This window comes from Diceros bicornis, chromosome 5 (assembly GCF_020826845.1).
Source record: "Diceros bicornis minor isolate mBicDic1 chromosome 5, mDicBic1.mat.cur, whole genome shotgun sequence".
NCBI classification, from domain to species: domain Eukaryota; kingdom Metazoa; phylum Chordata; class Mammalia; order Perissodactyla; family Rhinocerotidae; genus Diceros; species Diceros bicornis.
Window position 1 is genome coordinate 23,082,414 of NC_080744.1, and position 16,165 is coordinate 23,098,578.

At 48.5% G+C, this 16,165-nt stretch overlaps 1 protein-coding gene across 2 annotated transcripts; it reads left to right on the top strand.

Moving 5' to 3' along the window:
- Positions 1–10,703: 10,703 nt before the first annotated feature.
- Positions 10,704–14,060, top strand: LOC131405710 (granzyme H-like). Of its 2 annotated transcripts, XM_058540812.1 has the most exons (6): positions 10,704–10,959; positions 12,108–12,255; positions 12,788–12,917; positions 13,123–13,188; positions 13,264–13,380; positions 13,798–14,060. In XM_058540812.1, exons 1-6 carry the CDS (start codon positions 10,905–10,907, stop codon positions 13,939–13,941), a joined length of 660 nt encoding a protein of 219 aa, XP_058396795.1. In that variant the 5' UTR covers positions 10,704–10,904; the 3' UTR covers positions 13,942–14,060. The 2 variants fall into 2 exon arrangements, with proteins under 2 accessions (XP_058396795.1, XP_058396794.1); XM_058540811.1 differs by having other exon boundaries at positions 13,123–13,380.
- Positions 14,061–16,165: the final 2,105 nt, after the last annotated feature.

The following is a 16,165-nucleotide window of genomic DNA, read 5'->3' on the forward strand; positions in this document are numbered from 1 at the left end:
TGACTCTAGAACAGCAGGTATAGGGTTTGCAAATGACGTTAGTCATTTAGTTTCTAGAGTGAAGTTACCAAACTCAGTTCACTGGAGCATCCTCTTCACCTAGAGGTGAGGGCAGCTGGTGGAGAGGAAGAAGACAGGAAGGGCAGCCTTACGCTCATTTGCTTTAAAAGCAGCAGGTATGAACATCATTGTCCAGATTCAAACGGTAGGAAAAACTATATGACGCATTTGCTTGAAGGCAATTAGAGTCTGACTCTAAACTCCCATCCAATTAGACCAGTCAGAAACATGATCCCTGTCGTTACTGCACCTCCTGCCTGGGCAGAATCAAACTGGAACCCCGGAGGCTCACAAAGTCTGGACAAATGGAGACAGGCGTCTAGTCTGTAGGCCGTCATGGTTACTCTGCATCCATCATTTCCCAGACCACCCACACTTTTCTACAGTAGGAGGTTTTTGGCTTGGAGGCTGACATAGAGTACGTAATTCTTAACTGAATGAGGATCTCCCTGTGTTGGGCTCACCTCGCCAACACTCCCAGCAGTCATCTCTCCAAGGTCTTTCCACTAATATGGGGCACTGCCCAGGGGCTAAGCAGAAGTCCCACCCTCGGGCCTATGCCCTCCCGCCCCAAATACACACAGCACTACCCTATCATGACAAGGGGTAAATAGTCTGAGATCCTGTGACCCTCGAAGGCACGGCCTTTCCCATCTTGTCGTGCACAAAGCATACAGCAACCCAGTCTCTTAATGACCGTGGGCACTTTCACAAGGGAAGAGCGGTGATCTCATGCAGCACATGACTTAGAGCCGAAAAACATCTCTGCATCTAAGATGTACTAAGAACTTGGCTCCCTGATGGAAAAAGACAAAAAGGAAAATGCAGAAAGCAAAACAAAAATAATATTTGAAAAGTTGCCCAGCCACATGCATATTTAGTGTAGTTATATAACATTGACTTTGAGGAAATGGTTCTGTGCTTTAAAGCAAGTCTGAGTGAGAACCCCTGTTGTAGGTCTTCATCCTCCTTTGAGAGATGACAGGGAAACAAAGTCCCAGGAGAGGGAAGGGACCGACTGAAAGTATCACAGAGTTAGGACAGAGCCTGGACTGAGCCCAGGCCCTGATGGCCAGGCCAGCGAGAGGCTGACATGTTGTCTAACACCCGCCCTGTGCTGACTTCCTGGCGTCCCTGAGCAAGAGGTGAGCTTCTCTCAGACATCTCCCTGGAGAGACAACCTCTCAGCAACTCTGTGACAACTACTCAAAACATCTTGTTCCGTGAGCTGAAGTCTGCTCATGGGCACATTTGGATGGAGGTGGGTAAGGACCCTAAACATGATGATTCCTTCAAATCTCCTTTGTTTGTGGAAGTATCCACCAGCCCCACTCCCCACTGTGAGGAAACAATCCTTCTCTTGCTTAAAAATCTCTGTAATGAAAATTTAAAAATAAAAATAAATAAAATATCCCTATAATAACCTCAAGGAAAGGCCTCTACTCACCAAACCCACTCCCACCATCCCTCCTTCCTTCCAGCCCCAAAAGAAGAGTCAGGTCCCATGATGGTGGGGAGCGAACTGCCAAGCCACCTCCTGGGGGAGAGAGGCCCAGAGTAATGTGAGATCTTGCTCATCTGTTTTGGGAACAAGTCTTGGGATGGCTCTGCCTTCCCCGCCCACCGCCGTACTTCTGCCGGGACCCCTCTTTGTGGACTAGAACTCACAGGGTTTATTTCCTGTCTGGGTATCCCACACAACACAGCTTTTGACAAACAAACATATTTCACCATAAAAGAAGTGCAGCAATGGGTTCCTTTTTGTCATAGGCCTATTGTTAGACTACATTCCTCATCCACAGATTCAGGAAGCTCAGCGAACCTCAGGGAGGACAAAGAAGGCCACATCTAAGCACATAATAGTCAAATTGGTGAAAACCAAAGAGAAAGAGGAAAAGCTGAAAGAAGACAGAGAGGAAAATAATATTATTCTGGGAGAAACAACAACAAGAATAACAATGAGCTCCCATCAGAAACAGTGGAAGTCAGAAGACAGTGACATGACATTAGTAAGTGGTTGAAAGAAAAAAAGAAATAGGCAACCTATTTCTGGAATTCGACGTCCAGTGAAAATACTGGTTAGAAATGAAGGCAAAATACAGACATTTTCAGAAAAACAAAGGCAAGAAAATTTGTTGTTGTCAGACCTGCACTGCAAGAAATACTAAAAGAAGTTCTGCAGGCTAAAACGAGATGATCCCCATTGTCGGCAGGAAGGAGAAAAGAAAAAGAAAAATGTCAAATGTGACTAAATTTAAAAGACTTCACGTAGATTTCTTTCAAAGATTAATGACTAAGACAAAAATGCTTTAGGATTTGTGGCATATTTTAGTAAAATGTATGACAAAAATAACTCAAAGGCTGGGAGGGAGGATAAATGGAAATACATCATTACAAAGTTCTTATATGAAGTGGTATAACATTAATTCAAAGTAGACTGCGATATGCGAAGGAGGCGTATTGTAATCCTAGAGTAACCATTACAATAATACACAGAGATATGACTAAAAGCCAATCAAATAGCAATACGATGTTCTCCAACCAAACCCTATCAGCAGTTGCATTAAATGTAAGCAGATTAAACACACCAACTAAAGGGCAGAGATTGTCAGTCTGGATAAAAAATGCAAGACTCAACTTTGTGCTATTTACAAGAGACACCCTTAAATATAAAGACATGGATAGGATGAAAGCAAAATGACAGGAAAAAAAAGATACATCCTGCAACACCAATCAAAGAAAATAGTCTTGCCCATGGAGTGTGCTGTGTAACTTTAGAATTTTTGGCCACCTGTGAGATGAGACAGAGTGCCTCAGTAGAAATTTATTTCCCTTTTTCCATATTTTATTTCCATTTCTCTTAATATGAGTGAACTTGAGACTCTTTCCATTATTTTTTAAATATATTTTGCCATGAACTATCAGGTCTTTCACCCATTCTATCAGGTTTTTAGTCTTTTTCTTCTAGATTTTCAGAGGTTTTATATACCAGATACATTAGCTCTTTAATTGTGATATATGTTGCCACAGTTTTTTCCAAGTTTGCTGTCTGTATTTTGAATTTGCATACACTGTTTCAAATTTTTGACATACAAACTTCTAAAAATTATTTTTCTACATATCAAAGTTTATTTATCCATCTTTTCTTTTAATGTTTCCGGATTTATATTCATTGCTAGAAAGGCTTTCCCCTTTCTAAGTTTATAAAGGAATTTACCTATGTTTATTTCTAGTGCATGTACAGCATTATTTTGCATATTTGAGTCTCTTATCTACGACGGTTTATGGGAAATATGACTCCAATTTCATCTCTTAGCAAATCCCTATCTAGTTGTTCTGACATCATTTATTAAAAAGTCCATCATTGGGCCGGCCCTGTGGCTTAGCAGTTAAGTGCACGCGCTCCGCTGCTGGCGGCCCGGGTTCGGATCCCGGGCGCGCACTGATGCACCACTTCTCTGGCCATGCTGAGGCCGTGTCCCACATACAGCAACAAGAAGGATGTGCAACTATGACATACAACTATCCACTGGGGCTTTGGGGAATAAATAAATAAATAAATAAATAAATAAATAAATAAATAAATAATTTTAAAAAGTTTTAAAAAATTGAAAATAAATAAAATAAATAAAAAGTCCATCATTTCCCCAATGATTTGAAAGCCCACTTTATTATAAACACATTTCCATATGTACTTGGGAATGTTTCTGCACTTTCTATTCTGTGTCATTGGTCTCTCTGTCTATTCATGAGTCAGCACCACACTGGTTTCAGGAAAGAAGTTGTATAAGATGTTTTTAATATCTGATAAGGCTACTCCTCTCTCTTACTAGTCTTTTTCCTTTTTGTCATAATTTTCCTAGCTAATCTTGCTTGCTTATTTTCCAGATACATTTTAGAAATTGTCTAGAACTTGTGTAACACTAGGAGAAAAATGGTATTCTTATTGTAATCACTTTAAATTTATATATTACTTTGGGGAGAAATTATTCCATTTTGGTGTAGAGCCATCCTATCTGAGAACTAAGACTATCTTTCTATTTCTCAAGTCTATTTTTGTGTTCTTAGGAGTATTTAAAAGTTTTCTTCAGATAGGTTTTCCACAATTCTGGTTAAGTTTTTCCTAGCATCTTGTGTGTTTTTTTGTTGCTACTATAACAGACTTTCTTTTCAATTATATCCTAAAACTGATGGTTGGTTGTTTATATGAAAGCTATGGATTTCCTTCTAATTTTAAAACAATCTCAAGCTTACAGAAAAGTTGCAGGTACAATACAAACAACACTTTTGTTTCGTGAGCCATTTGAGAGTCAAGTTACTGACCTGGTGCTCCATCACTTCCCAAAAACTTCAGTGTGTAATTCCTACAAACAAGGATGCTCTTACATAACCACAACCCAACCATCAAACCCTGGAAATTAACATCAATACCACGTAAGCTTTAGACATCTAATCACTAGCCTTAATATGTTTATTTATTTGATTAATCCCCACAGAGATTTATATAACAAATCTCCCACGTCCTCATCTTCCCCTAAGTGGGTCCCCTCCTTCCCCCATGCAGACTCTGGGATTCCACATTGGCACATCCTTCATGCCAATGCCTGCCCACCTAACCCTAATCAGCCTGCTCTGACAAATTGCACCAGACTGTCCCCACGTGGAGGCTCCTGTCCCCCACTTGAGCTCTGATACCACCTACTAGGCCAGCCCCTTGTCTGAACACCCTCCTCACCCTACTTGGGGGTCAGCTTCCTACACTGGGCTGCCATCCTCACCTCACTTGTATTCGGACACCCCAAGCTGAGCTGCCCAGTGCAGGGTGTCGAGCCAACGCAGGGTGAGGAGAGTGTCCACATGGGAGGGAGGCCTGGCCTGGGCACCTTCCTCACCCCGCACAGGCATGGCTGGGACACCTCGCTCTGGCTCACTATGGCTCTCCTGCCAGAGTCACCACAGACACTGTGCTTTGTTTCTTTAACTAAACTTCTATCACTTTTTAAGAGAATTGGGATCAAAATGTTTAGAACCAACAACATCTTCAATTCCATGACTCTCTCCTCTTTCCATTATGGGGAGGTGATCAGGATAACCTGTTTAGCAAATGGTACTGGGACATCAGAAATACAGTTCTCTGAGTAGTGCTGTGAGAATACTGCTTTGGTTCCCTGGCATCTGTTCCCACTTCACGTGGTATCAGTAATTCACTAAGGAGAATAGCTTTGGAGAGAACCAGCCCTCTTCCATTCTCAAGACACGTGGTGTGGACAGAGCAGATTCCAACTGATCAAAGGCTATGACCCAGGCTTAGGCAGATCAGTAGTTTCAACCCCTCTGACCAACTCTACACGCACCTAAAGCAATGTGGCAGACTGTGCTTTGCTATGACTGCCCCTGTGTATCTCCTATGCCACAGGCTCTTCTTACAGGACTGTGACACTCCTTTCACTGAAAGAGAGGGTCTATGCCCTTTCCTTTTTAATCCAGGTGGGGGCTTTTGTTGGTTCAAGCAGTGGAAGATGGTAGATGGATGCCATATGACTTCAAAGTCTAGGTAACAAAAAGAACACAGCTTCTGCCTGGCTCGCTTTCTAGGAGATGCTCACTCTGGGGAAGACAATCATCCTGTGGCAAGGAAGACCCAACAATCCCGTGTGCAGAGACTACTTGAGAGGCCCTCGTGGAGAGGAACTGCCGTGCCTAGGGGACAGCCAGCACCAACAACTGGGCATGCGTGAGTGAGCCTCCAGGTGATCCTGGCCTCCGGGCTTCAAGCCTCCCCTGACGCCAAGGGGTGCAGCGGGGAGTTCTCCACACTAAACTCTGATCAAAAGGCAGATTTGTGGGCGAAACCAACATCACTGTTGTTTTGAACCACTCAGTTCTTCAGTAACTGTAACAAGCCCTCTTCAGCATTACTCCCACACCATTCTGTCCATCCCTCTAACCAGGGTCCTCACCACCCTTGTCTGATCACTGATGGTTTTGTCACCTCCACCAGAAGCAAAGACTCTCATCTCAATACCCCCAAGTCTCACACAGAGAGGGGCCTCAGTAAATGATCATCCTGATGGTCCAAAGAGAGCCAAGGAAATGAGGACGTTCTTGGATCCATCATCGTAAGACTCAGGGTGCTGGGGCTCAGGGACCCACTACGCGCTGACCAACATCTCCAACCGCCCCACCTGTAGCCTGCACCCCTGTTTTCTGTGGGTGTGGTCAACACAGAGACAAGAGCTACGAGTGCTTATGTGGAGACTGGTAAGTTCTTGTCCCCTCAGGCCCGAGGACTCCATCAGACAGCGGGTGAGGCATTCAGAGAGAGCCTTATGTGATAAAGGCCACACTTAGAGTGAGAAGACAAGGAGGAAGCACTGGTAGCTCTGACCTGGGCAGCTTTCCTGGGGAGTTGTAGCCGCTGCTGCTCCTGGTGGCCTTTCTTCTGTCCCCCAGGGGCGAAGCAGGTGAGTGACTGTCCCCTCAACAGAGGCCCAGCCTCATCCCACACTGTTACAGCTCTGCCCAGATGCTACACTCAGACACATCCTGGTGTTGACCCATCCCCAGGAACTTGCTAAACTCCAGGTCCAACCTCCCTGAAAGACCAGCAAATCTGATGCTGGATAAAAACTCAGTAGGAACCCGTGTCATCTGGAAAGTGGGATCTATTACAAAGGCTTCTGGAAGACAGTTGGAAGCTGGGAACAAGAGATCATTAATTACCCCAGGAAAGGGCAGCTTGGAGAAAGGGGCTGGCTTCTGTAATCAAAGTAAGGCCCACTAGCTTTCTAACTCAATGTCCTAAAATCTAACCTCAATTAAACTCCCTTCCCCAAGTTTTGTCATTCCCATGCTGCCCAGGAAGGAAGCTAAGGATCCAGTTGGTCCCAGTTTGGTGGCATCCCAGTTCCCTTAACACTTATGTTTGGCTGGTTCAGTCTCAAGTTCTCTCTGGTAGTTCTTCAGTCAATGGGCACACCAGTTTTGGCAGGCCCCATCTTCCCCACTGCTCAGAACCCTACCAGCTCTACCCCAACCTACCCTCATCCAGAGGCTGACTGGGACCATTCCTTCGAGCTGCCAGGACACTTAGTGGGCACCTACCACGTGTCAGGCTCCAGCACAGAAAGACCTAACACAACCCGGCACCTGGAGCTCATGTTCTGGATGTTACAGAGCAGCAGCAGCCCAGGGAGGTCTGGAGACACGAGGGAAGATCAGACCCAGATGACGTCAGGGCTGTCACTGCTTATTCCAAACACAAATCCTGTCTGCCAGCACGTGCGTCTGAAGCAGGAACTGAGAACAAGGCCTGCTCTTCTCATGTCAGATGGAGACCTGAGTCTGGGGATCACCAGGCAAGCCAGGATTGCTGCCCAGGAACACGCAGGACCCCTTCTTGGTGGCTGCTGGCTAGAACAGAGCCCACTATCCACCACCCGAGCTCCTCTCCGCCCTGCTTTCCTCTGTCCTGTCCCCCATTCCAGCCTTTGGCTCCATGCGAACAGCAGGCAGGTCGAATCTTCTTTCAGGGAAAATCCCCGGGGCCATGAGGCCAATCCTCATTCTTGTCCCTGCCTGGCATTTCTTCGGATCCAGACTCCAGAGACAAAAAAAGCTGTGGGGGTTCCCTTGTGCGTGAGGACATTTTTCTGACAGCAGCTCACTGCTGGGGAAAGAGAGGAGCAGCGCGTGGCCCCACCCTCTGTCGACACCTCACAGAGAACCTTCCTCTCGGGGCTGCAGACCTGGGCCACCTAGCGACACGGAAGAGCTCTTCAGAGGACAGGGAAGCTTCGGGGAGACAGGAGGACAGGTCAGTGCCCGGGGCCTGTTGAAGAAAGGAGCTGATCAGAGGTGGCATCGGAAGGAGGCTGAGGTCATGCTCCAAAGCCCAGAGTGCACAGGTCACAAATTCACGGTTCTACCCAGAGACAGTCAAGCTCTGAGCATGACTGAGCACCCCGAGTCTGCTCCAGAAACTGCCATCCAGGCCAGGCTGCCAAGAAGCAGAGGACTCGGAGATGTTCAGCCACAGGGCCCCATCCCTGTGACTCCTCTCCACTCCAGTCCTGCCCTGTCCCAAGCTGTCCTCCTTCATTCATGGCTCCTGGGCTGGAGCTCCTGTGACTCCACCTCCCTCTCTGCTCTCTGTGCAGCTCAATCCACGTCACCCTGGGGGCCCACAACCTCCAGGGGCAGGGGAGGACCCAGCAGGTCACCCCTGTGAGAAAAGCCACTCCTGACCCAGACTACAATCCTAAGAATTCCTCCAACCACACTGTGTGACTAAAGGTAGGGCACTTTGCTCCCCTGGTTCTTGCACACTTTAATCCGAGGTTTTTGCATCCCCCACAACCTCATTCCTGTCCCTCCTTCCCAGTATGACCCCTTCACCTGTCTCAGGGCTGTGGAGAAGGCAACCCCACGACTGTCCCTGGAGACTTGGTGAATTCCTTTCCTCTGCCTTCAGCTTGAAGAGGAAGGCCAATCTCACTGCCTCTGTGAGCCCCTCAGGCTGCCCAGGATGCTGTGCAGGGTGGCCGCTGGGGGTGCCTCGGTGGGAACACTGCCTCAGCCGTGAAACTGCAGGAGGCTGAGCTTGAAGCCCACAGGGACGAGCAATACGTCTCTCGCTACCAAGACCGTTACAACACCAACACCCAGAAATGTGTGAGGGACCCAAAAAAGAGCAGGACGTCTTTTAAGGTGAGATCCCCAACACTGTCCATGCCCAGCCCTGGGTACAGCCAAGCTTTGAGGAGATCCGGGGCAGTGGGGACTAGCTATATCCCTATGTACTCAGCCTTGTCACCAACCTGGTCTCTAGTCCTGTCTCCCTGGGGGGATGGGAGATTGTCCCACAGCCACTTATTGGCAGAGTCTTCCTAGGGGAGGAGAGGAAGGGAACTGTCAGGGCCAGGCTGGAGGCCCAGGACAGAGGAAGGCCACAAAGCCTGTCCTAGCGCAGATCTTACCCACAGCCCCTAACAGAGACCACTCAACCCCAGGGCAGCGGGGAGAGGAGAACAAGGAGAAGGCCCAGCTCAGTCCCTCTGTCCACAGGAGGACTCTGGGGGCCCCTTCTTGTGCAACAACATGTCCCAGGGCATTGTCTCCTTTGGAAAAAACAACGGGAAACATCCACGTGTGTTCACCAGGGTCTCGAGCTCTCTGCCTTTGATAAAAAGCATAATGCTTCAGGTGCAAGGACCAGACTGAGGCACCGCCAAGACTGATCCGTCCATCTTTTCTGGGGCAGAGGCCAGAAATGCACTGGGCAGAGGAGGGTGGAGGGGGTGCTGTTAGGGCCTTAATAAATTTCCATCTCTAGAGTCGAAATCATTAATTTGTTCTTTATTCATGCAAAGAGCTCATATACTGTAGCTTATTGAGTAAATTGTTCTTCTATTTTTCAACAATCTCTAAATCTTCTATATAAGAATGGATTCAGAAAACTAAACCTCATTTTTCAAACATCCACCTTAGAGAAGGCTGGACTGGAAAGAAAGTGTCTGCTGAATGGTTGCCATTGATGAGCGTGTTTCAACTATGGGAAAATGTATGTTGGGTAGAAAAGTAATACATATTCATCATAGAAAGACAGTTAAAGGCAGAACATATCAATAAGAACATTAAAATTCCTGAGAATTCCACCACCCAGAGATCATCATCATGAATGCTTAAGCATGTTGTCCTCCTCTCTTTTGCTAAGTACTCATAAGATGCTATTGTTTTAACGGAATTGGGATCGGGCTGTTTAGAACTCATAATGCCTTCCTTTCCACTACTCCTTCATCTGTCGTCATACTGGTGAGAGTGTTGGGATAATCTGTTTGCAAACGTTTACGACTGTTAAGCCCAGGGACATCAGAGGCGTGCTTCACTGGACCCTGGAGGAGAATACTTAGTGGATGGTAATTATTGGGATGATCAACATCCATTTCCCCATCACCTGGCAACAATAAGGAGCATTTCTCGAGGGGAATGCCTACTCCAGAAAACAGGCACAATGATTTGGGTGGAAAAGTTCCCACCTCAGGTCCAGGGGTGCTAAATGACCCAAGCATAAACCAATCAGGCCACTCAATTCTGATGGAACCAATGATGATTAGTTTTGGTCCAATGAATATCAAGTCCAGGACTTTGTTCAAAATGGTGGGAAAATACAAGTTCTTTTTGTTGCAGAATATTTACGTTTAAAGAAGGGGTTCTAAATATTCCAAAAATACGAGACTGGACTGGTGGTCAGATAGGATGTGGGGATACCATTTGGGGTGTTCGGGTGTGTCCAGCTCTACACGCCCCTAAGGCAGGGCCAGCCTCTATCAGCCACCACCAAGCAGAACCCCTACCACAGCCCTTGTGACCCTGTACTCTAACCACAGATTCTCAGACTACTCCAGACAACCGCAGCTTCTCATGGGCAGGAGCCATGTTGCTCATCTCCCTGGACCTAGCTTGCTAAATAATTGTTCATGAATTCACCAGGATGGAAAAAGAGCCAAGAGCTGGGAACTGGAGACATTCTTGATTCTTAATTCTTTTGGGTTCCAGCTCCCCTGCTGGCTGCACCACAGGCTTCACTTTCTTGTTTTTTCTTCTTGCTTTCACCTTGTGACTCAGCAGTGGGAGGGCAAGTGTGGTGACAGTGCTACTGTCACCTACCCCAAGCTAGAGAACTTCGACAAACCACCTTGCATGATGGCACAGGAAACCCAGAGGAGCACAGGTCTAGGAGGTCTCTGAGGTGCTGAGCCACCCCTCTTGCCTTCTCCTCAGAGGCCGTGTATCTCGAAGGAAGAAACACCAGCAGCTCTGACCTGGACCGACCTTCAGGGAAGATGTGGCCACTCCTGCTCTTATTGGCCTTTCTTCTGCCCCCTGAGGCTGGGACAGGTGAGTGACCATCCCCACTCCAGAGGCTTCAGCCCATCTCACAAAACCGTCTGTACTCCTGACCATTCTGCCCTGCAGAGTCAGTGAATTTCCTCAATTTGAGCCCAAGAATTTTCTAAAACCTAGCTCCCATCCCTAACCCAGACTAGCAAGTCTAAACCCGCATAGATGCTCAACAAGGATGGCCACAAGGATGGCCACAAGGAAGGGTGTTCATTAAAAGGTTTAGTAGGTGTTAGCCTCTGTTAAAATCTGGAAAGTTGGCTGCTCACAGAAGGGCATTTGGCAGAGGATGTGAAGCTACAAAAGATGAGTAACTAAAATTGTTCACTCCAACCCAGGAAAGGGCAGCTCAGATGAACTGGTAACAGTAGTGTGAGTTGTCCCAGGAGCCAGTTTAAGAACCAGTTACACTTCTCAATGCGCTTCACCCCCTCACTCTTGCCCAGGGGAGGAGCCCAGGGTGCAGTTGATCTCAGAAGGGGCTGGATGACTGCACCCAGGGCTCCCCTGTGGCCTCGGCTCTGCAGCAGGCCTGAGCAGCCCATTTTCAGCCCCACCTCCCCCTGCCTTCCCAGGTCCTTGGTTGCTCCACACCATGCCCTCTTCCCACCCTGTGTCTCTGAATCCCACCAGCACTATCCCCACGAAACTTCTGCCTAAAAATGAGTGAAGGCCATTCATTCACGCAGCCAAAAATGGTTACTGAGATCCTAGGATGGGTTACACACTAGGACATGACGATTTTAGAAAATCCAACTCCATAGGCTCAAAGACAGATTATTAGATGAAGGCACTACTCAAGACTTTAACAGAGGCTCAGAGGGGTCGGGAGAGTCACTGAGACAGAAGACGTCAGGGGAGCCCCGTCCAGGACCCCTTGGGGGTCTACTATCATGAGAAGAGATCTTACCTCCTCCATACATTGTCTGAAGTAGGACGTGGAAAACAAGCACTGTCCCCCTTTTCTCACAGAGGTTCTAAGGCTCCATGTTCAGAAAAGGATTCTGCTGCAAGCAGAACCCGGGAGCTCTCTCTTCCGGAGTCTGCAGGGCACTGTAGACCCCACCCTCAATCTCCACCTTCCTAAACCTTCTCTCTGACCACAGGTGCTCCCAGAAAGCCCATCTTCCAATCTTTTCTTTCAGAGGACATCATCGGCGGACACGAGGCCAAGCCACACTCCCGCCCCTACATGGCGTTGGTTCAGTTTGTGGTTAATGAGAGAAAGATGAGGTGTGGCGGTGTCCTCCTGCGAAAGGACTTTGTTCTAACAGCTGCTCACTGCTGCGGAAGGTGAGGGGTCACAGACAACTGACACATCCTGAGACACCCACAGGGACCCTGTCCTCTGTCCAGGAGTGCAGCCCAGGGCAGCTCCCCTGGCTCTTGGTAACTCAAAGTCACAAGAACACATCAGAGGAGCCATCTGAGATCATGACTGTGGGGATGGAAAGGGAGAAATAGGACAGGTATAGTTTGGGGTCAGAGGGTCAGAGGTGAGAGCTAGTGGCCCAGTTGAGAAGAGAGACCACACTGGCCAAATACAGCAGCTGTGGAGGATGAAAGCCTGCATGAGGGTCAAAATGCAAATGCAGAGTATTTCACAAAATTGCCTGAGGGCAAGAGAAAGCTTCTAGGAGTTCTACCCTCAGTGTCATTGAGAAGCAGAGGGCACAGAGACACTCAGCGCCCAGCCCTCGTGTTGCCTCAATTTCCCCTAGCTGCAGCCCTGCCCTGCCCTAGCTATCAGTTGCTCTTCATGGCTCCTGGGCTGGATCTCCTGTGACTCGACGCCCCCCACACTCCTACTCTGCTTTCTATGCAGCTCAATCAACGTGACCCTGGGGGCCCACAACATCCAGGTGCAGGAGAGGACCCAGCAGGTCATCCCTGTGAGAAGAGCCATCCGCCACCCAGACTATAAGAACTTCTCCAATGACATCATGTTACTAAAGGTAAGAAAAACTCCCTACTGCTCTTGCTCTCCTGGGTCCAGATTGTTTCCCTTCCCACTGCGACCTGTCCCTTCCCTCCTCTCATCCTGGCCACCTGACTAGTCCCAAGTGGCACAGGGGAGGGGGAAGACAGTGCAGCCCCATCGCGGTGTCCAGGCCCAGGAGGCCATTGGCTGAGCCGGACTTTCTTGCCTCTTCTCATCAGCTGGCGAGAAAGGCCAAGCAGACTACAGCTGTGAGGCCCCTCAGCCTGCCTGGGGGCAAGGCCCAGGTGAGGCCCGGACAGGTGTGCAGTGTGGCCGGCTGGGGGAGAGTCTCAATGAGTACTTTAGCAACCACTCTGCAGGAGGTGGAGCTGACCCTGCAGCAGGATCGCGAGTGTGAGTCCTGCTTCCCCCGCGATTACAGAGGGGCCTCCCAGATCTGTGTAGGTGACCCGAAGAAGAAGAAGAGCAGCTTCAAGGTAAGGTTTCCACCATCTACCTAGACAGACCTAGGGAGAGAGGACCTTAGGGAGCTCTGGGGCATGAGAGTGGCAATATCTCCATGCCTCAGCCTGAGAGCTTGGGCACCCTGGGTCCACGAATCCAGTCTTTAGCTTTTCCCCTGAGCGGATCAGGGGTGCAGGGTGAGGAGGAATCAGTCAGCCCACAGCAGAGTTCTCACCAAAATTCCCTGAGGACTGGAGAGAAAGCCTTGGCCTGGGTGGAGCTGCAAAAAACAGTCACAGGCCGGCTGGAGCCCCGGGAGGAGGGAGGTGACAAGGCCTGCCCTGACCCTGATCTCCCACCTAGCCTCCTAATAGAGACTTTGGATCCCCGGGATAGTGGGGAGGGCAGGACCACGAGGAGGCCAGCTCAGTTCTTCTCTCTGCCCACAGGGGGACTCCGGTGGCCCCCTCGTCTGTAATAAGGTGGTCCAGGGTATTTTCTCCTATGGACAAAACAATGGGACCCCTCCAGGAGTCTTCATGAAGGTCTCACACTTCCTGCCCTGGATAAAGAGAACAATGAAGCTCCTCTAACAGCAGGCCTGAGGCTGCCCTTCTTCTGTGTTGACCATATTTTCTGGGGCAGAGGCGGGAATCCCACGGGGGTGGGAGGTGGGATAGCAGGGTCATAATAAATGGATCTCCAGTGCGAATATGACTGAAGTCTACTGATTCATGGAACCACTTTCAATATGCAACAACTCTGCTCCAGGCTACCCTCTGCTGTCAATTCTGGGCTGTACTTCCTGCTTCCTCCTCCAGCCCTCCTTCCCCCATAAACCCCATGCTGTCTAGTTTCTCAGTCACTCCTCTGTGGTGCTGAGCCCTCTGCAAGGGCTGAGGCTAAAGGCTGCCCATTATAGAAGGACAGTCTTCTCCTCCAAAAATGATCCTCCCTGGGCATTAGAAAATTCTTACCTTCTCTAGGCCAACCACCATCCTCAACCCCCCAACAATTTGGCAGACAGAGGAGCAGGTCAGTGGAAGGGGAGTAACTCCACAGACCCCGGAGGCCGGAAGGCCATGCCGTGGGCACTGAGTCTCCTGTTTCCAGGGCCTCTCTCTCCAGTGGGTGCAGCCTTCTCCCAAAGCCAGGATCGTCTGCAGCTTAGGAAACTCACATGCTCCTTCGACGGCCCTCAGCCTCAGTGGGGTCCCATTTCCTGCTCTATTCTGGGCCCAGCACTGAGTTCAGTCAACTTCCTCCCTGGCTGACCATTCCACACCAGCCCTCGTTTTCTATCCGACAGCCCTGGCCACCATCTCCTTTCCCTTCCAGCCCACCTTCTTTTGAGCCAGCCTCTCTCTCTTCTCACCGACAGAGTTCCCAAAGCCCCGTGTGAATTCTCCTCTATTGCTTGTCCCCGGCATACCTGAGCTGTCAGCCCACATGATACCTATCAGAGGAGCCAGTACCTACTTCCTTTGGGCAAGGTCAGTTCAGGCCTCCCATCCACCTGCATCGCCCAGGGCCTCAGCCACCATGGCCTGTGGAGTCACTCAGCAGCCTCAGCCCCTTTCATCCTGACCTGACTCCCCTGCTGGCAACCTGGGTTATGACAACTTTGTGAGCCTGAGGGCTCCAGAGCTGCTGGGCTGGAAAGTACCACTTTGCCATCCATCAATAGATCAATTGTTGACCTCTCTCTTTGTTCCTGGCACATAACAGGCTCTGTCTTTGACATCGGGACAGTTACAGTGAGGGGAAATTTCCTCTAAATTCCCTGGTTCCCCCCTTTCCACCAGGCAGGTCAGTTTGGCAGATGGATCTGCATTTGGAATCCACAGGAAATCTTGTCTTGAAAATAATTAAATTTTCTGTATTTTATCTGTATTGCACATTTAAATTTCACATGGGTGATCTTCTTTATTCCAGAAGGGTAGTGTTAAATGGAAGAGACTTGGAGACTCACAGGCCCTGAGGTTTCTATCTATGCTCAGTGGAGTCCATGTTTGGACCTGAGGGACGAAGGGAGGATGCAGCTGGGACAGCCTTATCTTTATTTATTTACATGTAGAAGGCATGAACCTCAGTCCACAAACCCACAAAATGCCACATTTCCAGTGAAAGATCCTTCATTGTGATGAAAATAATAAGAATAACAAGAAGTTGTCACATCTTGAGATGTATGGGGAAGCCATTCTGACTTAAGCCTGAATCAGCCTAAAACTTATTTTTCCCAGAGCAGCTTCACTTATGACCCACCAAACATACATTTTACATCTGCTTCAAACATTTTCCCAAAGCAAAGAATGCTCTCTTTAAAGAGAGGGATGAATGTCTCCCTTTCTCTGATGCCAACACCAGTACTTCTCCGAAGATCAGCTTTTCTTCCCAGAGAACCAAGGTTCAGTTGACGTGCTCTGTATGTGCTAAAACGCAGCAAAACACATCCTTGTGACTTGGAAAAAAATGTATTCCTGTCGTGCGTGGTGTGTGTTCTTTGTTTGAAATGGTGTATGTCCCTACTGGAAATCTCTCTTCTCAGGAGTGCCTTCTTCCCTGGTGGAGACAGCATTTCAGGGCTGGTCCTCAGCATTGGCTCAGTAAATATCATTCTATCTTTCTTATCTATAGATCAGTTATTGATTATCGACAATTAATCATAATTGTGTGATAAATAATCATAATTGCATCTACAATTATGACCCAGACAACCTGATTTGGGGACCCTGTCTCCATCATACAGCACCACCAGTGAAGTGAATATGACAGAACTCAACAAATTCATGATGGCTGGACAAACATGGACTCATT